The 27,703-nt window shown below is 36.3% G+C and overlaps 1 protein-coding gene across 1 annotated transcript in view; it reads left to right on the top strand.

The window, feature by feature from the left end:
* LOC123554493 (F-box-like/WD repeat-containing protein TBL1XR1) overlaps positions 1-26,918 on the top strand; it is a 50,311-nt gene extending 23,393 nt beyond the window's left edge. Inside the window, exons 6-15 of the mRNA XM_045344693.2 lie at positions 4,975-5,113; positions 7,836-7,899; positions 9,359-9,456; positions 9,883-9,943; positions 14,230-14,351; positions 14,892-14,966; positions 15,383-15,510; positions 15,928-16,093; positions 18,228-18,329; positions 21,438-26,918. Coding sequence (XP_045200628.1) covers positions 4,975-5,113; positions 7,836-7,899; positions 9,359-9,456; positions 9,883-9,943; positions 14,230-14,351; positions 14,892-14,966; positions 15,383-15,510; positions 15,928-16,093; positions 18,228-18,329; positions 21,438-21,464 — 982 coding nt within the window. The 3' untranslated portion in view covers positions 21,465-26,918. The remainder of the gene's footprint in view (positions 1-4,974; positions 5,114-7,835; positions 7,900-9,358; positions 9,457-9,882; positions 9,944-14,229; positions 14,352-14,891; positions 14,967-15,382; positions 15,511-15,927; positions 16,094-18,227; positions 18,330-21,437) is intronic.
* The last annotated feature ends 785 nt before the right edge of the window (positions 26,919-27,703 follow it).

The following is a 27,703-nucleotide window of genomic DNA, read 5'->3' as shown; positions in this document are numbered from 1 at the left end:
GAAATAAAATCAGTGTAAGAATTAATGGCAACCTGCGAGTTTATTTATGAAAATGGCATTGTTACTATCTTTCTTAAGTTAAAATATTATATGAAAACATGTATACGTTAAATAATGCAAAATAAAGTCTTAAATATAGCTTGAAATGGGCAGTTCACTTTAATCATGGCCAAATATCTCAAAAGTAAGCACACGGACCTATACATTTTATTTCAACATATTATAGTCTATATGTTTATTTACCACTGAGAAGTTTCATTAAAATCTACATTTTAGAAAAATTTCTATTCGCGAAAATGTTATGAAAGTTTTGATTTTCCTATAGACTCCCATTATGAAAAATTGCGTTAGGTCCAAATTTTTCAAATCTGTCTAACGAAAAATCAAGCACACGACCCTGTCTTTTTTATTTGCTGAATTTTCTTAATATATTCCGAAGTTTTGAAATAGAGTTTAATCAAATTCTACATTGTAGAAAAAGTTTCGATCAAAAAGTGCAGAACTACCTTAAAATACATAATTCATACTGTGGATGCATTCAGAATAACCAAACACCAGAAAATCCTCGGAAAAAAAAAACTCAGAAAACATGGGGAGTATTTTGAGTACTGTCACTACTGTAACTGCCACTCCACAGAACCCACCCCCTCTAATACATACAAACGCAAACAAAATATTTTTTTTAGAATTTTACCGCTGCCTCTTATCTAAACTTTTAGGCATATATTGCCCTACTTTGCGGAGCTCCTGAACTAAATGTTAAGTGAACAAAAAAAAATATACCGTATTTTCCCGAATAAACGCCCCCAGGGGCGTTACATTTTCCAAAGAGGTAAAAAAAATAAAAAATGAAAATTTTTACAAAACTTAAAAACATCGTTCAAACCAACTGTAAAGTGTTTCTGTGTTGTTAAATTCCCCCAAAACGTAATTTTTTGGCATCCAATTTAATGCAGTGTGTCTTAAAATTATGCATTTAAATACGGTACCTCATGTATTCCGTGACACGCTCTCGACATTACACATTACGTCATCATACAGTGTCCGACAAATTTATAATCTTACTGGTAGCCCAGAGTTTTTTTCTGATAGCCCAGCATTTTTTTGTAGTTGCCGAAAAATTTAAACCCCGAAAATATAAAATTGCTCTATCCGAAACCGACTTACTGAGATGTAAGAATCAAAGGGGTCTGAAACAATGTTTGGTTAAAAATTTAAAAACATCAAAATAAACCCGTGTGTTTGTTTCCAGTTCCGCAGACACATTCCTGTCATATTAGTCTAGGTTTTTTTTGGAAAAGGGCCCCTGGTCAAATTTGGAATTTTTTCACATGGTGAATTGTCAAAATTAATCATATTAGTTTAAAACTTTATTTTCAAGTTTTATGGTAAGCATTCAGATGCATTAAAAAATCTTAAGTATCCCGAGGTGAAATTTAGAGAATTTTTTTTCCAAGTTGCTGGTTCTAGACAGACCTTGCAAAAAATAACTACTACTTTGTCCTGTTCAAACTTTTGTTTACACTCAGTTAGTTTCCACGCCAATAACAACTTCATTTTCCAAACAGTAGAGTGACTGTGTGTATTGGAGGGGGAAAATCGGGTCGCGAAAATATGTGACATTTGATTTTAATGGTGTAAAAACTATCTGTCATCACGCTTCCGTTGCTTTATTCAATAAATGGTAATGTATTTATGTGTTTTGAGATGTTTTTATGTACAAAACATACAATTTTCTGGCAGAATCATGTATTTAATTTTTGCCGAGGTGCAGACGGTCATGTCTCTAAAAATAGAAACAAGTTGGTTTTTCCACTATATTTTTGGATTTCATTAGCGAACAAAACAATCAAAATTGGATATAAGTTGGGATTTATGGTCAGTTGTTGTTTATTGCAAGCTATAATCGAACAACCAAATGTTGATTTTGTAAAATATATACAATGACCGGGCTACTAAAGCTTTAAATTTATGGTTGCCCAGCGGGCTTACGTTGGGATTTTTTTGGTAGCCCGACGAAAATTTCTGGTAGCCTGTGGGCTCCGGGCAATGGATTTGTCGGACACTGTCATACCCAAACAGCTGTGTACTCCGATAATATTTTCCTTAGTACATGCGGGTAGCAATACACAATGTCAGTGGTTTGACACGCTACTTATGTGTCGGCTTTTAAATTAAAAGTTATTAAAACTGCCGAAGAAAAGGTTAACACTATTTGGTTAAAGTCGACAGGAAGCTTGTGCACGGGTGGTGCAAAAACAAATCAAAAATGGATTTACCGTTTAATTTTCTATTTGATGATTGGATATGTACCGTACTTAGTATAAACGTTTTGGATTTACGGTACATGGACTGTTTAAAAGTGTGTTTAATTCTTAATACATTGGATACTTACTGTAAATTACTTATTATGTGGACTTATAAAAATGAGGTAGGTGATTTTTTTTTCGTTCTTGTTGACTTTTTTTCCCTCCAAAACGGGTGGGGGCGTTAATTAGAGGGGGGGCCGTTTTTCGGGAAAATACGGTATATGTAATAGAAATCTGATGATTAAAAAAATCAAGTGTGCGCACCAGAATAAATTGGACACCACAGAAAAACAAACATTTATAGGTTGCAAAAGCAAGTGCATATATTATTTGGAAACCACAAGGTGTTGATCATGTCAGGCTTTGGTTACAATAAGGCTATCATTAAAAAACATTTGTTTGCAGTAATACAACTAACCTGTGAACCAACCTTTTTTGCTGGCCAGTCAGATGATTTTTTTTCTCTCTATGTTTATATGCAAAAAGAAAAAAAATAACTGCCTACCTACCCACACAAAAAACTTTGGGTTGTGTTACAGCAAACAAACATTTTTTTTATTTCGGCCTTAGTAATGAATGAAATTTATCTGTTTGAAATGGTCAATAAATACTGATTGGACTATGATTTTCTTGATTTGGTTTCTAGAAAAATAATCGTTGCAAATTTGAAAAAAAAAGAAGTAATTGAAAAGTTCTTGAAAAGCACTAGAATAATGTGTGAGATGTTCTGTATGAACCTTGTTAACATTTTCACATGATTTAGCAGGGAGGATTGTTTGATGATGAATTTTTTTTCACAGTTATCCAGTGCGGAGGTTGCCTTATTATGTAATCTTCTATGATTTGATGGGCTGGAAGATGAGCAAGTCTGAAAAAGTATTTGAGCCGCGCCATGAGAAAACCAACATAGTGGCTTTGTGACCAGCATGGATCCAGACCAGCTGTGCATCCGCGCAGTCTGGTCAGGATCCATGCTGTTCGTTAACGGTTTCTCTAATTGCAATAGGCTTTGAAAGCGAACAGCATGGATCCTGACCAGACTGCATGCATGCATAGGCTGTTCTGGATCCATGCTGGTCGCAAAGCCACTATGTTGGTTTTCTCATGGTGCGGCTCATTTCACTGTCCTTAACAAAGGATGTGAATAACATATAGAATGTCAGTCAAACGGCGTTTCTCTTTTAAGATGAAACTGGGTTTCCTAAAATGACCATTCCTCATCTTTAGAGATCACCTGACCTCAGTTTGACCTTGACCTCATTTTGGACTTAGGTTGCTTTATATGGGCCATCTCTTGGTTAACCAAATGGGACAGTTTCGTCTAGCATCAATACCCCTTACAAGAATGAATTGATACTAATGCAGATGTAACTTGTGACCATTCCTCATTTTCAGACATCACCTGACCTCAGTTTGACCTTGACCTTGAACTTGACCTGGTTTTGGACTTGGGTTGCTTTGTATCGACAAGGATGCCACCGGGGGGGGGGGGGGGGGGGGGGGGGGTGCATCAAGCGTTTATTGAACGCAGCTTCTTGTTTCTGACTGGTTAGATTAGATAGGTAGATAGATGTTTATTCTGGTCACTGATAAGAGAGAAAAAATGCAGAATACGGGGCTGGAGGTGTCCAGCCTGATGGAATAAATACTGACAAGAGGGGTTTTATAGTGCAGTAGAATAGAAGTGTATTATTTCTAGGCTTGTGACATTTGTGCTCTTAGAATTTACCCAGATGCTATATACTTTAATATTATATTGGAAAACAGCTTTCATTTAATTAATTCAATATTTATCTGACAGTAGAAGTACAATAAATGGGCTGGAGGCAAAGAGTAATTAACAGCAATAACAGTAAAAGGGTCATTACCTGAGAGGGTAAATGTTCTTGTGCCAGGTACAGTAGCGAAAAAGTTGGTAGTAACACAACAGCAGATTTTTGCTCTGTAGTCCAGCTATTTGCAATGTTTTTGCTGAAATCACATGATAGACCCATGCTTGACATTTAAGTAGCATTTTCATAATGAAATAGTAGCATTACAGAATTTATCATGGAAACTCCAGCACTACAATTAGTGGTGTCATTTTTAGCTAATTTTAAAGTGACTGTTTGTTCCACTAGAAATAGTTCTCTTGCATCAAATATGACCAGTGCTTTTCTTTTAATTTTTATTCAGCATTGACAATATTTTCCAGAAAATGTAAGTTACAGACATTTAAAATGGGTCCTGGTGTGTGCTGTAGCCATTGGAAGTTTTTCTGTTTTATAAAATACAAGATGACAAGTTATTTAGTGTATTTATGCCTTCACATGGAAAACTGACTGTTCTTACACTGTGTAACAGTTAGAAAATCAGTTCGTTAAATACCTGTGACTCTGAAGCGGTTTTCAGTTCTGTAACCAGACAATTTTCACTGTAAGAACAGGGGTCATTTGCAAGAGATGGTAAATGTTCTCATGAGTCATGAATGAAGAAACAGTCCATAGAAAAAAATTGTGATGTTGACACAAAAGCCATGTAGGAAATCATAACATGTCTGTCCAGGTGAAAAATTAAGAAACTGTTTTTTCGATTGCTATTATGTAACACTGTAACACTAACTAAATAATAACATCGCAATACATTTAGATCGCCTCAGCATGAAAGCCGGTGTTTTTATTTTCAGTTCTGGTGACTCGACAGCGAGAATATGGAATATGAATGATAATAGTGGAAATGCCAATCAGCTTGTTTTACGACATTGTATACAGAAAGGCGGGGCAGAGGTGCCAAGCAACAAAGATGTAACTTCTTTAGATTGGAATGTGAGTATTGGTCACTGATACACATTATTACCAGGTAATCTTGAGCCTTGATTGGCTCAGGTATCATTCTGGTAGGGTAGGTCTTGCTGGTAGAGTTACATGGTATAATTTTGACTTTCTCTGTATGGGTTTTTTCTTGTCCATCCAGGTAAAAGATACTTGACCATTTATATGATAAAGGGAAAATAAATCCACTGTTCCTGGCAGACTTATTTTAATGGCCTGCCTGTTTAGCTCAGTAGGGAGAGTGCATATCTACTCATCACAGTGTTGTGAGTTTGATCCCCAGGCAAGGCAATATGTTCTTTGTGACACTTGATTAAAGACAACATGTCAGTAAGCATTCGTCCTCGACCACAGATTTTTGTGAAGAAGTTGGCAGTTTCTTGCGGAAACTGGTTAGATTAGCTGCCCGTTGGTACATATCTGAAATATTGTTGAAAAATGTGTCTAAACCCAAATCAAACAATTTTAATTGACTTCAAATCACCTCAACCAAATGAAAAAAAAGAAAGATTCCATCTTGAAATTTTGAAACCTGGTCAGATCATGTCCCAACAAATCAGCTGTATTGGTAATACCCAAGAAATTTTGTGCCAGCATAACTAAATTATTAGCTAGTAACAATTGAAGCTCTGTATTACCGGTATTGTTATTTTTGCAAAATAGTGTTGAAGTCTACCCACCGCAGCTTACTGGTGTTCAAACTGGTTTTTATTTCAACCTAAAAGTGAAAAAAAAAACAACACAATTTGCGCCCACAGCAGGTTTGTTTTAAAGTTAGATGGATGGCTTTTAGTGCCATTTTTAGCTCACCTGAGCAATGCTCAGGTGAGTTTTTCTGATCGCTCGATGTCCGGCGTCCGTCGTCCGTCGTCTGTCATCTGTCGTCTGTCGTCCGTCGTCTGTCAACATTTAGCTTGTGTATGCGATAGAGGCTGTATTTTTCAATTAATCTTCATGAATATTGGTCAGAATGATAACCTTGATGAAATCTAGGCCGAGTTCGAAAATGGGTCACCTCGGGTCAAAAACTAGGTCACTAGGTCAAATCAAAGAAAAACCTTGTGTATGCGATAGAGGCTGTATTTTTCATTTAATCTTCATGAATTTTGGTCAGAATGATAACTTTGATGAAATCTAGGCCGAGTTCGAAAATGGGTCATCTCGGGTCAAAAACTAGGTCACAAGGTCAAATCAAAGAAAAACCTTGTGTATGCGATAGAGGCGGTATTTTTCAATTAATCTTCATGAATATTGGTCAGAATGATAACCTTGATGAAATCTAAGCCAAGTTCGAAAATGGGTCATCTCGGGTTAAAAACTAGGTCACTTGGTCAAATCAAAGAAAAACCTTGTGTATGCGATAGAGGCTGTATTTTTCAATTCTTCTTCATGAATATTGGTCAGAATGATAACCTTGATGAAATCTAGGCCGAGTTCGAAAATGGGTCATCTCGGGTCAAAAACTAGGTCACTAGGTCAAATCAAAGAAAAACCTTGTGTATGCGATAGAGGCTGTATTTTTCAATTGATCTTCATGAATTTTGGTCAGAATGATTGCCTTGATAAAATCTAGGCCGAGTTCGAAAATGGGTCATCTCGGGTCAAAAACTAGGTCACTAGGTCAAATCAAAGAAAAACCTTGTGTATGCGATAGAGGCGGTATTTTTCAATTGATCTTCATAAATTTTGGTCAGAATGATTACCTTGATGAAATTTAGACCAAGTTCGAAAATAGGTCATCTGGGGTCAAAAACTAGGTCACTAGGTCATATCACGTAAAAACCTTGTGTATGCGATAGAGGCTGTATTTTTCAATTGATCTTCATGAATTTTGGTCAGAATGATTACCTTAATGAAATTTAGACCAAGTTCTAAAATAGGTCATCTGGGGTCAAAAACTAGGTCACTAGGTCAAATCAAAGAAAAACCTTGTGTATGCAGTAGAGGCTGTATTTTTCAACTGATCTTCATGAAATTTAGCCAGAATGATTACCTTGATAAAATCTAGGCCGTGTTCGAAAATGGGTCATCTCGGGTCAAAAACTAGGTCACTAGGTCAAATCGAAGAAAAACATTGTGTATGCAATAGAGGATGTATTTTTCAATTGATCTGTATGAAATTTGGTCAGAATGATTGTCTTGATGAAATCTAGGTCGATTTTGAATATGGGTTATCTGAGGTCAAAAACTAGGTCACTAGGTCAAATTAAAGAAAAATCTTGTGTATGCGATAGAGACTGTTTTTTTCAATTGATTTTTATGAAATTTGGTCAGGTTGATTGCCTTAATGAAATCTAGGTCGAATTTGAATATGGGTCATCTGAGGTCAAAAACTAGGTCACTTGGTCAAATCAAAGAAAAAACTTCTGTATGTGATAGAGGCTGTATTTTTCAGTTGATCTTCATGAATTTTGGTCAGAATGATTGCCTTGATAAAATCTAGGTCGAGTTTGAACATGGGTCATCTAGGATCAAAAACTAGGTCATATCTAAGAAAATGCTTGTTTTATCGCAAGAGACCAACTTTTTGGTCCAATCTTAATGAAAATTGGTCAGAATATTTGTTTCCTTGAAATCACTAGGTCAAACATGTTTTACACTGTTATGGAGTGTTTCTTAGGTGAGCGACCTAGGGCCATCTTGGCCCTCTTGTCTGAATATATTTTCTGTTTGATTGCATGCAATTAAGGAAAGTGTTTTTTGTTTGTTTTTGCAGTTTGATGGTACCTATTTAGCGACAGGATCTTATGATGGGTATGCCAGATTATGGAGCACAGACGGTAACAATTTTTTCAGTTTTGAAACTATGAAAAATAGAAAAAGTTGAACATTTTAAATAAAGATGAAGTCATTGCGAGTGGTTAAAATTTCATACTGTAAAAACAGAAATTTTCGCGAGGGTTTAATTTTCGCTATATTTGGGAGGTCATACATCTCGCGAAAACTCACCCTCGCGTAAATATTTACCATTAGTATAATTATAATTCATGTAGGATACCATTTTTACAATTTTGTGAATATTAAACCTCGCGAACAAACTCAAAATTTCAAATTCGCAAAATTTTGACCCGACAAAAATATGTGCTTTTACAGTTCTGCGCAGTTGAATCCAGAGTTTGTACAAAATATGATATAAATAATGTTTCAAGGCTCTTATAAGTATTGGAGTCAGAATGACAGGTGCTATTTTTGAATTTGATGGTGTGATAAATTGCTTGTTCTGCATTTTGACCTTCTGTACTTATCTGTATGATGGGTGTTATGTCAACATCATATATTGGTTTATCAATTCTGTCTGGCATTGAGATTCCCAGTTGGCTATGAAGTGGTGTTAAAAGTCATGTCCATATGAACCTATTTCCAGACATTGAACCATGGCATTATCGCCTGCAGAAACACATTAACAATCGAGTGCATTGTGATTGGCCTCTTTAACAAAAGCTTTACTGTAGAGTAAACATTGCCTGGATTTGTATGATGTTTTATTAAACATGGCGCTAAGTAAACCTTTACACGCAATATTTCCTTAGAATATGTTAAAGTGTCAGCTATAGCTGTCTAGAGTCATCTGTTTTTAGTTCTAGTCTGAAAGTTCCATTTGACTTTACTGTTTTCAACTTTTTAAATTGATTTATAATGTCATGTATTGAGATATCATAAAATGCGTTTCAGCTTAAAATGGCAGCAAGTTCGGAAATACATATTTCTTTAGTAGTTTAGCTGAGCTGGTAAAGCAAGCAAGAAAAAGAATCAGTAATTTTGAGCAAAAAAGTGATCTTGAAAAACATAAAAAATGATATGAATTAAGACTATTCGAAGGCATGAAAATGAATATGATGACTGTACGAGACCAGCCCTTTGGCTAAATGTGCGAGACTTGTGAGGTACCGTATGTGTCAAATAATGTGATACCACTGTCATGTCAATATTTGTCCAACATCTTATTACAGGAAAAGTGCTTTGCTTTGATGACAATAGGAAAATTGAACATTCTTATTGATACAGAATTGCTGTCACCAGTTAGAGGGGTAAAGTGAGAAATTGTATAGAAAGTCGAAATGTTTAGTATGGTGGCTGATTTGTGCCATTTCATTCTGTCGCAGCGGCAGAATAACAAACGTTATGGCACCCTGCCAAATGTCGCGACAGAACGAAATGGCATAAATCAGCCACCATAGTTTAGACATGAAGATTTTCTTGTGATCATTTATTATTAAAACCATTTTCTGTCTTTTTCAGGTCGATTATTGAACACATTAGGTCAACATAAAGGTCCTATATTTGCATTAAAATGGAATAAACAGGGCAATTATATATTAAGTGCTGGAGTAGATAAAGTAAGTAAAATATTAGAAAAGTAAATTCTCTTGTCATTTTATATTGATCTGAGGTCTGTTGTGCTGCATTTTTGGCCATTAGAACTGACCAAGGATCTATATAAAAAAATTGATAATTGAGCCATGCCATAAGAAAACCAACATAGTGGCTTTGCGACCAGCATGAATCCAGACCAGCCTGCGCATCCACACAGTCTGCTCAGGATCCATGCTGCTGCTGTTTCTGTAATTTCAATAGGCTTTGAATGCGCAGGCTGGTCTGGATCCATGCTGGTCGAAAAGCCACTGTTGGTTTTTTCATGGCGCGGCTCATATTCTTTGTGAAAGAAGTATGTCATGAAAAGTTAATACAAACTGATGAAACAGACCATTTCTGTATATTATTTTATTATGTGAAGAACATATTTTATTTTCTGTGAATTTCAGACAACAATTATTTGGGATGCCAGCTCAGGGAGATGTACTCAACAGTTTTCTTTTCATTCTGGTAAGTATTTCAGGAGAATGAATAGTTACTACATACCAAAGTGCATGGTTACGGAAGGTTGTTGGCTCTTTCAAGGAGCCTGCTAGTGAAGAAATAATGCACAGAGGTGGGGTCATTAAAAGCTGGAAAGTCACCGTATGACTGGTAATTTTGTTGGTGTGGTAATAAAGCCAACAAAACAAAGTGTGTGGGTGCTATATTGAATCCTGCGCATCTGTTGTCTGTTAGACCATAAATCCTTTTCTGAGGTATATTTTTAGCCCACCATCATCAGATGGTGGGCTATTCAAATCACTCTGCGTCCGTGGTCCGGCGTCCTTCCGTCCGTCCGTCCGTCCGTCCTTCCGTTAACAATTTCTCGTTATCGCATCTCCTCAGAAACTACCAGGGGGATTTTTACCAAACTTTGTCAGAATGATGTATTGGTACCCTAGTTGTGTCCCCCTGAAAATCAGACTGGTTCAACTAATTTTTAGTAAGTTATGGCCCTTTGTTTATTTCTATAATTTACATAGATTTATATAGGGAAAAACTTTGAAAATCTTCTTGCCCAAAACCACAGAGCCTAGGGCTTTGATATTTGGTATGAAGCATCATCTAGTGGTCCTCTACCAAGATGATTGAAATTATTTCCCTGGGGTCTAATATGGCCCCGCCCTGGGGGTCACATGGTTTATATAGACTTATATAGGGAAAAACTTTGAAAAAAACCTCTTGTCCAAAACCACAGGGCCTAGGGCTTTGATATTTTGTATGTGACATCATCTAGTGGTCTTCTACTAAGATTGTTCAAATTATCCCCCTAGGGTCAAATATGGCCCCGTACCGGGGGTCACATGCTTTACATAGACTTATATAGGGAAAAACTTTGAAAATCTTCTTGCCCAAAACCACAGAGCCTAGGGCTTTGATATTTGGTATGAAGCATCATCTAGTGGTCCTCTACCAAGATGATTGAAATTATTTCCCTGGGGGTCTAATATGGCCCCGCCCCTGGGGTCACATGGTTTATATAGACTTATATAGGGAAAAACTTTGAAAAACCTCTTGTCCAAAACCACAGGGCCTAGGGCTTTGATATTTTGTATGTGACATCATCTAGTGGTCTTCTACTAAGATTGTTCAAATTATCCCCCTAGGGTCAAATATGGCCCCGCCCCGGGGGTCATATGCTTTACATAGACTTATATAGGGAAAAACTTTGAAAATCTTCTTGTCCAAACCACAGAGCCTAGGGCTTATATATTGTAATGTAGCATCGCCTGGTGGTTCTCTACCAAGTTTGTTAAAATTATCCCCCTAGGGTCAAATATGGCCCCGCCCTGGGGTCACATGGTTCATATAGACTTATATAGGGAAAAGCTTTTAAAAACTTCTTGTCAATAACCTACAACATTCAAATTTGGACCACATGTATGGTTTTGAGTGGCAAGATGAACCTTGACATGAGTTGACCTTGATTTTGACCTAGTGACCTACTTTCACATTTCTGTAGCTACAACCTTCAAATTTGGACCACATGCATAGTTTTGTGCACTGAAATAAACTTTGACCTTGACATTGACCTAGTGACCTACTTTCACATTTTTGAAGGTACAGGCTTCAAATTTGGACCACATGCGTAATTTCGTGTTCCGAAATGAAATATGACTTTGATTTTGACCCAGTGACCTACTTTCACATTTCTCAAGCTACAGCCTTCAAATTTGGACCACTTGCGTAGTTTTGTGTACCGAAATGAACTTTGACCTTAAAGGTCCAATACTAAGGAAAGTGAAAATTTTAATTTCTTTTAAAAAGCACAGAAACTATTTCATTTTATTGGAAAATGAATGTTGGTATGTAGAAATTCGAAATAAATCGCAGTATATGTACAATTATTTTTCTATGAAGTATGAAGAAAGTTAAAAAGACCTGGGGGGTCATTCTGTCGATTCATTGAAATTTCAACATAATACACATACATTTCTTTGAGTTCCAAAGACCTTCTGTAAATTTTGACCTGCCAATCTTCATTATTTAGTGTCTTGCAGAAGTCTATGCACTGGCTATGAAAAAAATTGCCAACTCACTTTCCCTTAGTAATGGACCTTTAAGATTGACCTAGTGACCTACTTTCACATTTCTGTAGCTACAGGCTTCAAATTAAGACCACATGAATAGGATTGTGTACCGAAACAAACTTTGACCTTGACATTGACCTACTTTCACATTTTTGAAGGTACAGGCTTCAATTTTGGACTACATGCATAGATTTGTTTCTGAAGTGAAATTTGACCTTGATTTTGACTTAGGGAACTACTTTCACATTTCTCAACCTACAGCCTTCAAATTTGGACCACTTGCATAGTTTTGTGTACCGAATTAAACTTTGACCTTAAGATTGATCTAGTGACCTACTTTCACATTTCTCAAGCTACAGCTTTCGAATTTGGACCACATGCACAGTGTTGTGTACGGAAATGAAATTTGACCTTGAGCTAGTCAGTAAGTCTTGAAATTTGGAACACTCAAAAATGGCACATTGGTGGGCGCCAAGATCACTCTGTGATCTCTTGTTCAAAGACGTAAAGTGGATTTTCATGTAACTACACATGAATGTTCACCAACATAATACAAGGAAATACACACATGACCCAGATCACTAAGTCCAAGGTTAAGGTCAAAATTGAAAGTTTAAATGTCAGCTGACTATATTTTGTGTGCACTCTGTACCTTTTAAATTCCTGGAAAAATTAGCATAAAAACAAGCAACAGCTGTTCCTGTTATCAAGAGGACATGCAGCTGGATGGTCACCTCGTGTTTTGCTTCATACTGTGAAATCATTAATATTCGTGGGGGACTAATTTTTGTGGATTTCGTGGTTGTATCAATCCACGAAATTTAATCCCAACGAACAAGTAAAATACCCTTTCATTCTATGTTCAAAAGTTGAAATCCACGAATTCATATCCCAATGAAATTGCCGTTTTGACCAAAACCACGAAATTTCATGCCCATGAAATTAAATGATTTTACAGTATTTCTGGAACTACTGTATTAACCTCTTCAAGAAATTGCACAGAGATATGACCCTGGTCAATAGGTCCACAATCAAAGTCATACTTCAAAGGGAAATGTCGGAATGGCTTTATCTGTTTCAAGGTAGAAAAGACCTCTCAAATGCATATATGAGCCGTGCCATGGGAAAACCAACATAGTGGGTGTGCGACCAGCATGGATCCAGACCAGCCTGCGCATCCGCGCAGTCTGGTCAGGCTCCATCCTGTTCGCTAACAGTTTCTCCAATTCCAATAGGCTTTAAAAGCGAACAGCATGGAGCCTGACCAGACTGCGCGGATGTGCAGGCTGGTCTGGATCCATGCTGGTCGCACACCCACTATGTTGGTTTTCCCATGGCACGGCTCATATGTTAATGTACTTTATGAATGTGATAAAAAATTATATAAACCTTTAAGATGAAACTGAATAAAATTAATACGGAGAGCACATCTACGGATCATGGGGTGTTGGGTTTGATCACCAGGCGAGGCTTATGTTAGTGACGAGTTGATAAAAGACATTGTTTCTGAAATCATTCGTCCCCCACCGCTGATTCATGTTGGCAGATTGGAAGTTCCTTGGGGAGAACAGGTTTGTGCTGGTACAGAATCCAGGAACACTGGTCAGGTTTACAGCCCGCCGTTATATTTCTTAAAAACTGTCGAAAAACAGCACTTAACCCAAAACAGACAACAAAAGTTGAGGCATATTGGCGAAGAATTTAGGCAGTAGACTCATAGTTACAATCAGCAATGTCAATATGATTTCATATCCTTGTAAGGCAGTTCGCCATTCCTCTGATGTAAAGCAGCTCAATGCCCATATGGCTTTCTGTGAAAATTAGAGAATGCCAAAATAGGATAAGAAAAAAATCCAAGTCATTTGCTGATTGCCATTAAGGGAATACTTATTACCTTAATCCTTACTCCTGACCCAGAGGTTGGGGTTCCAATCTAGAACTGTTGAGATTTTAATTTAAAAGCAGTTTCCGCAAGCCCTTCCTGGGGTCAGAGTGCTAGTAGCAGTATTTAGGGAACCATTACGTAAATTATGCAGATTTTCTCAGCATAGAATATATTAGTCTAAAATAGATACACTGTATAAAAACTGGCAAATTAAGATAAGTGGTTGTCGGGGAAGAGAAGTTAGATTGTTTATAGTAGATCAAGAAATCTTTTTAACTAATAAATGTTTTGACAGCCTGCACTGTTTTGATGGATGAAACTGTCTTCTTTTTTTTCAGCACCTGCCCTTGATGTAGATTGGCAGACCAATACAAGTTTTGCCTCGTGTTCTACGGATCAGTGTATTCAAGTTAATAAATTAGGCTGTGATCGGCCAATAAAGACATTCCAGGGACATACTGTAAGTACAGGCTGCACAGAAAAATAGGTGCCTTCTGATAATTTTTTTCTTCTCATTGCAAGCGGCCTGTCACTACGATTCTCATCTCTAGAAGAGAAGTGCAGACGGTTGGCAGCTCTACCAAGGTGCTAACCTGCTTTAAGTACTTCTTGGCGAAACATTTTTTCTCTACCAAAAATATATTAGAAAAAGACTCCACGGGACATTACCCAACTTAAAAAACTAGCAATAGCATGGTTTTTGTTACTTCATTAAGTAGAAGGTGGAGGCCACAGAGTAGAGATGGATCTTGGGTGTTCTGCCTTTTACAACTGTATTTGCCACAGGAAAAGTAGCTGGAGCTTCTGACCACTATATATAGCAAGGGGGAAAACCACATTCCGACCCTTAATGAAACCTTTAAACAAAACAGTTTCATGGTTAGAAAAAATATTTGTTTGAAGATATGTGTTCTAATTTACATGACCTGTTCACGGTTATCTTTATTCACAGAAAATGGGTGTAGAAAATACAGATACACATGTATACTTCTTATTTTAGAATGAAGTAAATGCAATCAAGTGGGATCCACAGGGTAACTTACTGGCGTCCTGTTCAGATGATATGACATTAAAGGTATGTTAACTTTCATGTTTCTGCATTGTCTTGCTGTCCGAACAAAGTAAACAATGACTGCTCAGTTGCTAACCAGTGCCAATTTTCAATGATAAAGAAGAGTCATTTGTCCCAATTTGAAAGCAACACAAATTGTGCTTGTTAATATCCTTTCTTTTAACCTAAATATGAAGGTTTTCTGTATCTGCATCCAAAGTCTAATTCTAAGTGATATATGACCTGATACATGTCGGTACGCAGGAAAATTCACATCTCCCCAAAATTCTGATTCTTATAATAATCTGAGTTTTGAAAAATCAGTATGTTATATATATTTTTAGAGAAAAGTGATTTACAGCCACTTATTGAAAAGAATTGTTAACTGAAGCTCAGTATTGTAAAGCACTAGACTGCATGATGTGTTTTTCTATATTTAGATATGGAGTATGAAACAAGACACTTGTGTACATGACTTACAAGCGCATAACAAAGAAATCTACACGATAAAATGGTCTCCTACTGGGCCCGGCACAGACAATCCAAATGCTCCATTGATACTAGCTAGGTGAGTAATGAAAGTAGTTCCCTAGGGCAATATAATCCCTATGGCTAATGAATGAGTTGTCACAAATAGAAATGGGTCAGTTACATTAAAAAAGCAGGCTGCAGTTTTCCACTCTCACTCATTTAGAATGAGAAATACTCCTGATTTAAATGTTATGAAATTACTTATTCATTTTATGTGGGTGGGGATTGGATTCGCTTTTGTAAAAGCATATATTTAAAAATGAGTCATTCAGTTAAATGTTTCTGTTATGTTAATGTATCATTACTATTCACATTTCCTATGAGATTTTTTTGCTGTGCGAGTATTTTGAATATAACAAAAATCCTGACTAATTTGGTGTTTGGGAAGATGAAAAGAATAGGTAAGGTCTGTATAACAATTTCCAATTCAAACTTTGTTTGTAAATTTTTTCAGTGCTTCTTTTGATTCAACAGTCAGATTATGGGAGGTAGAACGAGGAACATGTATACACACGCTCACAAAACACCAGGAACCAGTATATAGTGTAGCTTTCAGTCCTGACGGCAAATATCTTGCTAGTGGATCTTTTGATAAATGTGTTCATATTTGGAATGTTAGTGTAAGTATAAAAAAAAGTTTGAAAAAGTCACATTTAGGTTTAGGCAGTTATCCTCCATTTTATTTTGTTGCACTGATATAACATTATTGGTGTATTGGTTACCAGTCTTAATTGCTTATCAGACGAGGTGAACTTGGGAGATGCGCAAGGTGAATAAATGACCAGACAGGTATGGTTGCAGAATCTGAATCACATGCCCCTCACCTCTGGGTTTGAGCTGTGTGCCATAGTGTTAATTTGTCATCTTATGAAGCCACTCTACTGACTAGAGAGGGTCTGGCCTAGGTGCAGGCCTGAGCCTTGAAATATGCTTGGAGGGGCAGATTTAGTCTTCCTCTACTATTAAAGAGGGGCCTCCATGGCAGAGTGGTCAAGTTCGCTGACTTCCAGTCACTTGCCCCTCACTGATGTGGGTTCGAGCCTCATTCGAGGCATTGAATTCTTCATGTGAGGAAGTCATCCAGCTGGCTTGTAGAAGGTCAGTGGTTCTACCCAGATGCCCACTTGTGATGAAATAATGCACGGATGGAAACCATGGATTTTCCTCAACAATCAAAGCTGGAAAGTCGCCATATGACCTATAAATGTGTCTGTGCGACGTTAAACCAATACAGAACAAATCTACTATTAAAATTAGGATTAAGATGTAGGAGCTGAACTGTGTTGAACTTAAAGCTGAACAAAAAAAAATATAGAAAGTCTTGGAGTCCAGACTTTGATCCAAGGGTGATTGGAATAAGCTCTAGAACAAAATTACAGAATTCAGTATATTTCAAAGTCATTTGTACCCCATTTAATATGAAAAAGTAAATAATTACTTTCAGAAAATTGGAGAAGCGTCAAACATGTGCTGAAATCGCCTTTGAACAGGGCAACCAGTTCCACTCCTGATTTAGATATTGGCAGTGTATTTTAAGCTTGTGAATAAAAACTGCTTGCAAATTAAAACCTCTTCTGAGCTGTCCAGGGTGTTTGTATATAGTGGGGTGACTGTAATAAATGCTTGCAGTTGAACAGACCGTATCTAACATAATCTATTTAAATTAAAATATACACGCTTAGAAATCCAAGGATTATAACAAGTAAAACAAAAAAATTAATATTAAAAACATGATCAAATAATTGTAAGGCTATCATTAAAAAAACATTTGCTAGCAGTAACACGACCTACCCGTGAAAGTCCCTGCGACCCAACCTTTTTTTCTGGCCAGTCAGATGAAAAAAAAAATTTTCCTATATGTTTATGTGCAAAAAAGAAATTCCTACCTACCTAACCAACCAACACAATAAAACTTTGGGTTGTATTACCGCAAACAAACATTTTCTTAATTACGGCCTAAATGCTGTTCTGTATGTAATCTTGTCTACATACTTCATTTGTCTGGTTTCAAAACCTTAACATTCAATACGTATTTTGATTATTGCCCATACAGATTTTATTCCTGGAATATAAGAAGCTAATGCTTCTTTGTTGTAGACATAACAAAAAAATGGTTGAAATGTAGGCTAATGGAGCAATATAAACTTGATTAATTAAATGTCATGGATGGGATGGTATATTAGAAAAAGCTATGGCTTCCTTTGTTTATTTATTGATACAAGAGACAGTCTTAGGATGGGCTTAACCAGAGTTAGACAAATGTTTTGCGTTGTGAATTTTATCTTACCTGGTTCAGAAGTGAAACCTCAGTGTTTGACTGACTTTTGAAGATCGACCAAGAATAGCCCTTCCCCAGAAATCGTAAAAAATTATTACACCATAAAAATACCGGTAACCGTGGTCTTCCCTTACATTGAAGAGACCTCTTCCATCACAGTTTCGTCAAAATTTTGATAAATCATTTCTGTTTGATAATTGGTACTAGATTTCTGTTACTGAAATCCTTTTCAGTATTTTCATACTGATTTAATACTAGTGTGGAAGGTTATTAAAAAAATAAAATCGAAAATTTTATTTGAATTTCTTTTCAGTGGTCATGTGATTTTCCTGGTCACATGGTATTTGTAACTAGGGGAGTTAATCTGTGCTGGGAGTTTGCCCAATGCACTGCTCAAAATAGGAACACCTCTCTGTATTCTTCCTTGTAACATTTACTTGTGACATGCTAAAATTCTTTATTAATTTTATTTATAGACTGGAGCCTTAGTACACAGTTACAGAGGGACGGGGGGTATATTTGAAGTGTGTTGGAATCACCGAGGTGACAAAGTGGGAGCAAGTGCATCGGATGGCTCAGTAAGTATTCCAAATCATGAAGGGATGAGCATGTTGCTGATTGTGTTCAGTTAGCTCAACATGACTTCCAGTTAGGAGGACAAGTGTTTAAATTCCTTGAGGTCATATTGTGTTTTCTGTTGTGATTGACTAGAGACAAAAGGGCAAAAGTGTTTTGTTTTCTCACTTCGTGCAAGGCAGGTGAAAATGACATATAGAGAGAAAAGTTTATACAGGTAAAGGATCTAGAAAATCCAGTTTGCCATGTGAAATTGAAATACTGTTAAACAAAACAACGAAAAACTGTGATTCTAACCTGATGCCTGCCGGAGTCAAGTAGCATCTGTGGTACATTCTGTGAAAAATCTTAAGAAAGGAAAATGTGGTAGAAATCAATTACTGGAATTAGTAGTTAATTTCAAAAAAAAGTTGCTTTCTAAAATCTGGAAGATATAGAAATGGAATTTGGCATTTTGTGAATGTTTGTACTTTTCTCAGAGTAGGTTTGAGGTCATTAATTCAAGTTCCTCTTTGTTTCATATCTTGTATCTTTATAGAACATCACATTTTTCTGAACCTACTTTTCATGAAAGATCTATCATAAAAAGACGAAAATAGAAAGAAAATAGGGGACTGAATAGTTCCTAGTAAAAAGCCAGTCAGTGGTGGTCTGCTACCCTAAAAAAGACACATATTTGGCTTTGCTCTTGTCCACGCAATTATCCCCTACTTCCCGTTTGGTATGCAAAACTTGCTATTTTTTCAAGTACAGTTGAACCTGCCTGAGTGGTCACCTCTATTAAGTAGCCACTTGCCTTAAGCAGCCAGTCAGTTTACTTGCTGTTCTAATTCCAACCTCTCTTAAGCAGCCAGTCAGTTTACTTGATGTTCTAATTCCAACCTCTCTTAAGCAGCCAGTCAGTTTACTTGCTGTTCTAATTCCAACCTCTGTTAAGCAGCCAGTCAGTTTACTTGCTGCTCTAATTCAACCTCTGTTAAGCAGCCAGTCAATTTACTTGCTGTTCTAATTCCAACCTCTATTAAGCAGCCAGTCAGTTTACTTGCTGTTCTAATTCCAACCTCTCTTAAGCAGCCAGTCAGTTTACTTGCTGTTCTAATTCCAACCTCTCTTAAGCAGCCAGTCAGTTTACTTGCTGTTCTAATTCCAACCTCTCTTAAGCAGCCAGTCAGTTACTTGCTGTTCTAATTCCAACCTCTCTTAAGCAGCCAGTCAGTTTACTTGCTGTTCTAATTCCAACCTCTCTTAAGCAGCCAGTCAGTTTACTTGCTGTTTCCAACCTCTCTTAAGCAGCCAGTCAGTTTACTTGCTGTTCTAATTCCAACCTCTCTTAAGCAGCCAGTCAGTTTACTTGCTGTTTTCTCTTAAGCAGCCAGTCAGTTTACTTGCTGTTCTAATTCCAACCTCTCTTAAGCAGCCAGTCAGTTTACTTGTTGTTCTAATTCCAACCTCTCTTAAGCAGCCAGTCAGTTTACTTGCTGTTCTAATTCCAACCTCTCTTAAGCAGCCAGTCAGTTTACTTGCTGTTCTAATTCCAACCTCTCTTAAGCAGCCAGTCAGTTTACTTGCTGTTCTAATTCCAACCTCTTAAGCAGCCACCTGCCTTAAGCAGCCAGATGGCTGGCTGCTGAACACAGGTTTGACTGTATAAACATGATAACCATCTCATTTCATGCAGAATATACTTTAGCAGTGAAAAAGTATAATCAAAGCACTTGATCTACACAAAATTGCTACGAAAAATGGATTTATTTACTTCAAACTCCTTTCAGATACACAATAGAAGCACCTCTTTTGACCAAATTGTTTACACCATAGCAGCATCTCTTTTGACCGAATTGCTGAACCTTAATACTGTACGTCTGTATGATGTTTCTGAAAATTGAACTGTCTGATTAGGCATGCAGTTCTATGATTTCTATTTGACGAGCTGTTCTGTAGATTAAATTTCAAAGGTTTCCAATGCATCATATTCTCATCTAGCATAGGAATTAATCAACATGATTTTATCCCATTGCTTACTGATTTGGTAACAGATGATTGGGTAACAGATGATCGAATCCATTTGTTATTGTTAAGTGTAAGGAAGACATAAACATGAGTATGCATGATTGTCTGTAACAGCTGTTTTTGTTGACATAATGTGACAGACTTATATGACAATGACACGGAAAAGCCAGCTTTTATAGACATAAGTTGTCAAAGGAAGGACATAATCAATGTATAAATAGATTTGATTGATTTTCTTGCACAAAGGAACCAGTTTGTGACTCCAGTTTATCTAATCCCTGTTACATCTGTTTGTGGAACAATGTCCTCTTCGCTTCACTGAGCAATATGTGGCCTGATGCTTTTCAAGACTTGTAAAATGTGTTGTAAATTCTTTTATAATGGCGATTTATTTGCCATATTCTTCCACCTGGTACTATAAATGGTATAAAACAGCTTGGAAACTGGTTTCAGAATATTGTCTGTCATTGGTCAGCGTCTGCCCTTTTAGGCTAAGTGACTTAGCCCAGGGTCAAGAGTACGAATGCCTATGGTCAGTAGATGAACCACTTTCTTGGGTCAGTAGATCAAAAGGCAGGGTCACAGTATCTTGATATTAAACATGATATCTGTTAATTACCTGGAAACAGCTTGGGCCTATTACTGTGAAACCTCATAGAATTATTGTCTGTTGTCAGTAGATGACAGTCTGCTATTGTTTTGGGCATTGGTAAGTCAGAGGTCATGATTACAATGATCTTGAAAGTGTAAATGGTTCCGGATCAGTAAGAGCTCTCCAATTAATAACATTAAGTGCTTTTGGCCTAAGACTGTTAAATCTCATAAGATAATTGCAAGTTGGTTATGGGCGAGTAGGGGAAAAGTCAAGGTCATAGTGACAATGAGCCTTAGAAGGTTTCTTATTGATAAGTAGAGAAAGCTTTGGTCTATGGCTGTTGTAATAGCATGTTTTGTAGGTCATTAGGTCAAGGTAACTGCAAATTACACACCCAGTTTCATCCAGCAGGCTATCATTAGGGGCATATATTGTGTTTTACAAGTAGCTGTTATTTGTCATATGTACAGAATTCTTTTTAATCCTCATATTTGATTTCTTTCAGGTGTTTGTGCTTGACTTGCGGAAATGATCCCTTCTGCCATGATTATGGTAGCAAGCTAATTAATTGGTGCACAAAATGGGAGTAGCAGGTAGTGTGAAACTGAAATTTAATGAAAACTGATAGAAACGGTGAAGGGAAAAAATAGTGTACCAAATTTCATGTAGATGTGCTTCAGTGAGTCAACTCGGTGTTACATTCACTGTTTGCTGGTGTGTTACGTCGTGAAAGGAGACAAAGGGAAAGAAAATTAACAACTGAGAACAACAGAATCTTGCATGCACCTGGCTGCACATACATAAAATTCACAAACGCTTTTTAAGTCATGGAAGGCGAAATGTTGAGACTGGATATAAAACATCAGTGCAACAACAACAACAAATTCTAGTATAAAATATTAATTTGATAATAATATCGGAACTGATTGTTTGGAAAAACTTAAGTCATCATGTTTAGAGATAATGTTGCAGTTAGTTTTGTAAGAAAATCTTTACAGAGTTTATGAAAAAGAACAATGTTGTAAAAAGATCAATATGGTGAATAAAGTGAGTTTCAGCTGCCATAATAGAGGAACATAGGAGGCAGAAAGTTCCCGATCGTGATATACTTAAAGTAGGCAGGGTTGCAGAAACACTAGCTAATAGCTACTTTAGACTACTAGGCGAATTTATCACACTGTTATGAAGACTTATATTTGACTTTTGACTGTATTGGATACATGTAGTAGGTCACAATCGGGTTACGAAAAAATCTGTTTCTAGTTAACAAGAAAAAAAATCTTTTAAAAAAATGGTAAACATTAATGTTAAAGGAATTCTTGCATAAGTAATTAAAAAAAAATAAAATGGAGCATAAAAAATAACAGATCTGTTTTAATATGCTGTAAACAAAAACTGCATTTAAGTAAATGTTAACTATTGTTGTTTCTAAACGAATTGGAATTACTGAACTGATTTGACCTTGTTAGTTTACAGTTTTGTAAAAGTACTAAGTACATTAGTTTTCCTCAGTCGTGAAAATTGTTCATCGTTACATGTTGACTTGAACAAGTCAATGCGTCATTACATTTTATTCACGGGTTCAGTACTAAAACATGGTATCTGTTAGTTAGATAGCTCGTTTTAGCTCTTGGCCCATTGACCCGAGATGAGATCTCAATTTGTTGTGAAAGTGTTTTGTGAAAGTTTGGTGTAAATGTACTTACATTTGGTTATGAAATTGTCCTCTAAAGGAACAGAAAAGCTGAGCACCTCTTTGCTCTGTTTCAGTTTTTATAACTGAATTAAGATGCTATGTCAGTTAATTTGATACGTAAACTGAAACTAAAGAAGATAATTATCAAAATTGCATTTAATTTGACGTAATTGCTGTTTCAAAAAAGCAGGTTCTGAGAGTTATTTCTATGGTTACAGTTACGTACAAGTTACGAAACAGTTAAATTAAATCCGGCAATGACTTTCGTGTCACGAATCTGTTTTTAGCTCACCTGTCACAAAGTGACAAGGTGAGCTTTTGTGAACGCGCGGTGTCCGTCGTCCGTCCGTCCGTGCGTGCGTCCGTCCGTCCGTAAACTTTTGCTTGTGACCACTCTAGAGGTCACATTTTTTGTGGGATCTTTATGAAAGTTGGTCAGAATGTTCATCTTGATGATATCTCGGTCAAGTTCGAAACTGGGTCACGTGCCTTCAAAAACAAGGTCAGTAGGTCTAAAAATAGAAAAACCTTGTGACCTCTCTAGAGGCCATATATTTCACAAGATCTTCATGGAAATTGGTCAGAATGTTCACCTTGATGATATCTAGGTCAAGTTCGAAACTGGGTCACGTGCCGTCAAAAACTAGGTCAGTAGGTCTAAAAATAGAAAAACCTTGTGACCTCTCTAGAGGCCATATATTTCACAAGATCTTCATGAAAATTGGTCAGAACGTTCACCTTGATGATATCTAGGTCAAGTTCGAAACTGGGTCACGTGCCTTCAAAAACTAGGTCAGTAGGTCAAATAATAGAAAAACCTTGTGACCTCTCAAGGCCATATTTTTCATGGGATCTGTATGAAAGTTGGTCTGAATGTTCATCTTGATGATATCTAGGTCAAGTTCGAAACTGGGTCACCTGCGGTCAAAAACTAGGTCAGTAGGTCAAAAAATAGAAAAACCTTGTGACCTCTCTAGAGGCCATATATATCATGAGATCTTCATCAAAATTGGTCAGAATGTTCACCTTGATGATATCTAGGTCAAGTTCGAAACTGGGTCACGTGCCATCAAAAACTAGGTCAGTAGGTCAAATAATAGAAAAACCTTGTGACCTCTCTAGAGACCATATTTTTCATGAGATCTTCATGAAAGTTGGTCTGAATGTTCACCTTGATGATATCTAGGTCAAGTTCTAAAGTGGGTCACGTGCCTTCAAAAACTAGGTCAGTAGGTCAAATAATAGAAAAACCTTGTGACCTCTCTAAAAGCCATATTTTTCATGGGATCTGTATGAAAGTTGGTCAGAATGTTCATATTGATGATATCTAGGTCAAGTTCGAAACATGGTCATGTGCGGTCAAAAACTAGGTCAGTAGGTCTAAAAATAGAAAAACCTTGTGACCTCTCTAGAGGACAGACTGGTGAATGGATGTCCATAAAGTTTGGTCAGAATGTTCATCTTGATGATATCTAGGTCAAGTTCGAAAGTGGGTCATATGCCTTCAAAAAGTAGGCCAGTAGGTCAAATAATAAAAAAACTTTGTGACCTCTCTAGAGGCCATATTTTTCATGGGATCTGTATGAAAGTTGGTCTGAATGTTTATCTTGATGATATATAGGTCAAGTTTGAAACTGGGTCAACTGCGATCAAAAACTAGGTCAATAGGTCTTGAAATAGAAAAACCTTGTGACCTCTCTAGAGGCCATATATTTCACAAGATCTTCATGAAAATTGGTCAGAATGTTCACCTTGATGATATCTAGGTCAAGTTAGAAACTGGGTCACGTGCCTTAAAAAACTAGGTCAGTAGGTCAAATAATAAAAAGACCTTGTGACCTCTCTAGAGGCCATATTTTTCATGGGATCTGTATGAAAGTTGGTCTGAATGTTTATCTTGATGATATATAGGTCAAGTTTGAAGCTGGGTCAACTGCGATCAAAAACTAGGTCAGTAGGTCTTGAAATAGAAAAACCTTGTGACCTCTCTAGAGGCCATATATTTCACAAGATCTTCATGAAAATTGGTCAGAATGTTCACCTTGATGATATCTAGGTCAAATTAGAAACTGGGCCACGTGCCTTAAAAAACTAGGTCAGTAGGTCAAATAATAAAAAAACCTTGTGACCTCTCTAGAGGCCATACTTTTCACGGGAACTGTATGAAAGTTGGTCTGAATGTTCATCTTGATGATATCTAGGTCAGGTTTGAAACTGGATCAACTGCGGTCAAAAACTAGGTCAGTAGGTCTAAAATTAGAAAAATCTTTTGACCTCTCTAGAGGCCATTTTTTTCAATGGATCTTCATGAAAATTGATCTGAATGTTCACCTTGATGATATCTAGGTCAGTTTCGAAACTGGGTCACGTGCAATCAAAAACTAGGCCAGTAGGTATAAAAATAGAAAAACCTTGTGACCTCTCTAGAGGCCATATTTTTCATGAGATCTTCATGAAAATTAGTGAGAATGTTCACCTTGATGATATCTAGATAAAATTCAAAACAGGGTCACGTACCTTCGAAAACTAGGTCAATAGGTCAAATAATAGAAAAACCTTATGACCTCTCTAGAGACCATATTTTTCAGTGGATCTTCATGAAAATTGGACAGAATTTTTATCTTGATAATATCTAGGTCAAGTTCAAAACTGGGTCACATGAGCTCAAAAACTAGGTCACTATGTCAAATAGTAGAAAAAACGATGTCATACTCAAAACTAGGTCATGTGGGAAGAGGTGAGCGATTCAGGACCATCATGGTCCTCTTGTTATAATGCAGTCATTTAGTGTGTCGCTTTTGCTGAACTTTATATAAAGGCTTGGGTTGTAATGTATAAGAGTACCCTAAAATAATATTTTGTCTTGAATTCAGAGTCCTGCATGCTAGGGCTAATTCTTTGATAAGTCAAAGTCTGAAGTGCCAGTCAAGATCCAATTGCCGCATGGTTGGCAACCTACAGCCCAAATATAGGCAGCTAGATACTCATACTAGAAATAGATTACCAGAATTTATTTAGCAGTTTGAATTTTGCAAATGGGCTTGTTTCAGCCTTGAAACCCGAGTGGCTCTTTTCTTGAAACCTTCTTGGGACAAAAGTAAGGAGGAAGGTATTTCACGAACATAATTTTAAGTGGATTCATTAGGTCTAAACGGCTTTTCTTAGAATCTGAGTTAAACAAAAATAAGAGATTTGTCATAAAAATGAACTAATGTCACTCTTTTGAAATGGTACAAGTTATATACGCTTTAAAAGGCCTTACTTAAGAGAGAATATAGGACAAAACTTACAAACTTTTGAGAAACAGGACCCAGAATTCTTTAACATTGATGTTATATTGCTTGTATGTAACATCTGTTTTGAAAAATATATTATATATAAATCTATATATTTCAGAGTTATGAATAAATTATTAGAAACTTAATGTTATTGCGTAATTATCAAATAAATTATTAGAAACTTAATGTTATTGCGTAATTATCAGTTAAGAAAAGAAATAGGACAGAGACCAAAATATAGAAATAGTTAACATATTTCAACTGCAACAGCTACGCGTAATAGTGTAGAAGTGACACGGCTTGTATATGGAGTATATGTGCACATATTTTATTTGTAGGTTGATAAAGGGAAAAGATCAAATCTTTTCTTGTGTATATGAGCAACTGGTATGTAAGAGGGATCGTTGTGTGTGTATATGACAAAAATAGGCAGCTATTTATTCTGTATATTGCTGTTAATGATTTTCATGCATTGTTTTCATCATATAGAATTTGTCATCATAGGTGGTTTTTTTGCCTGTCTTTTTGAATGGAAGAAGAAAAATGTCTGCCAAAAAAAAAGTCTGGTATGAGTATTAATCAGATTTTTTTCTTACGAACTTTTATTTTATTTCTTGTCAGAAAAAAGTTTAACTGTTTAAAGTATACTGTTCTGGACTACATAAAGAAACAAATTAAAAACAAACTTAAATGGTAAAACAATTAGATTTGACCTTCAGTTTTAGACAGGCTTAATGTGTTGTTTTTTTGTTTTTTTGCATGAAACAGTTTGTTTTTATCTGTTGGTGTTTAATAAAATTCTGTTATATAATAAATATTTGAAATTTTTGTTCAGCTGAGTAACTAAAGGCAAAACTGTTTTCCACTCGTGATACGATAATGTTGTGAAGTCAAAAATTCTTGTTTCTCATCTTGTAATTTTTAATTTCTTTTTTTTTTTTAGGGCAACAAAATTAAATTTGTTACTGTGTATTATGTTAAAAGAAATAGGAAATAAAGTTTAGAAATTTTATTCAGAGTTCTTTAGCCATTCTTATTTTTATCGGTAATATTACATTAGAATTACATTGAAAATGCTCTTTAAGATAGTCAGTGTTCAAGGTTTATTATAGTATAGGTATGATTATGGCCCTTTTAGACAAAATGAAGCATAAATGGTACTTAAGAGAGTAGGCCACAAACTAGACTGCTGGTTCCAAGTTTTAATATTAGACTAAGATAAAAGACCAGTCTTAGGATGCAAGATCGCCATCGGTCAGTTTTAGAATATCGGTAGTACTCATAAACAGCCAATCAGATGAATTTATTTTGAGACTGGTTATATAACCTTTTGTCTTGAACCTAAGTGAACAACTATTGAAAGTTGCTGTCAGTCCAAATTTTTGTTATAACCTCAAGGTCCTTAACGTCAAAGCCTTCTTGAGAAACGTAGATATTATTTTCCAATACCTTAAATTTTTTGTTTTTTTGTTGTATGATTCAGAAGTCAGTCGCTTGTAAGTTTTGCGAAAGAGTTTCAGGTACGTAATACTTTGGTAAAGAGATCCTTTCTGCAGTTAAAGCAAATGGATCCTTTTCTTTTTCACTATAGTTCAAACTTACAGTGCATCATTTTTGCTTAAATAAATGCCAGACTTCCAAGCCACACCACCATTTAAATAGAAAAAAAAAAAAAAAAAAACAACAAAAAAAAAGAAAGCAGCAGTGTCAGATACTTGGATCAGAGTATTTTTTTAGTTTAGGGAGCATATTGGGAATATACTGCTTTAGTTCATTATTAGTATTGGAAATGGGCTT

The sequence above is a fragment of the Mercenaria mercenaria genome, chromosome 7 (assembly GCF_021730395.1).
Source record: "Mercenaria mercenaria strain notata chromosome 7, MADL_Memer_1, whole genome shotgun sequence".
NCBI classification, from domain to species: domain Eukaryota; kingdom Metazoa; phylum Mollusca; class Bivalvia; order Venerida; family Veneridae; genus Mercenaria; species Mercenaria mercenaria.
This window is presented reverse-complemented; position numbering and strand designations above follow the sequence as displayed.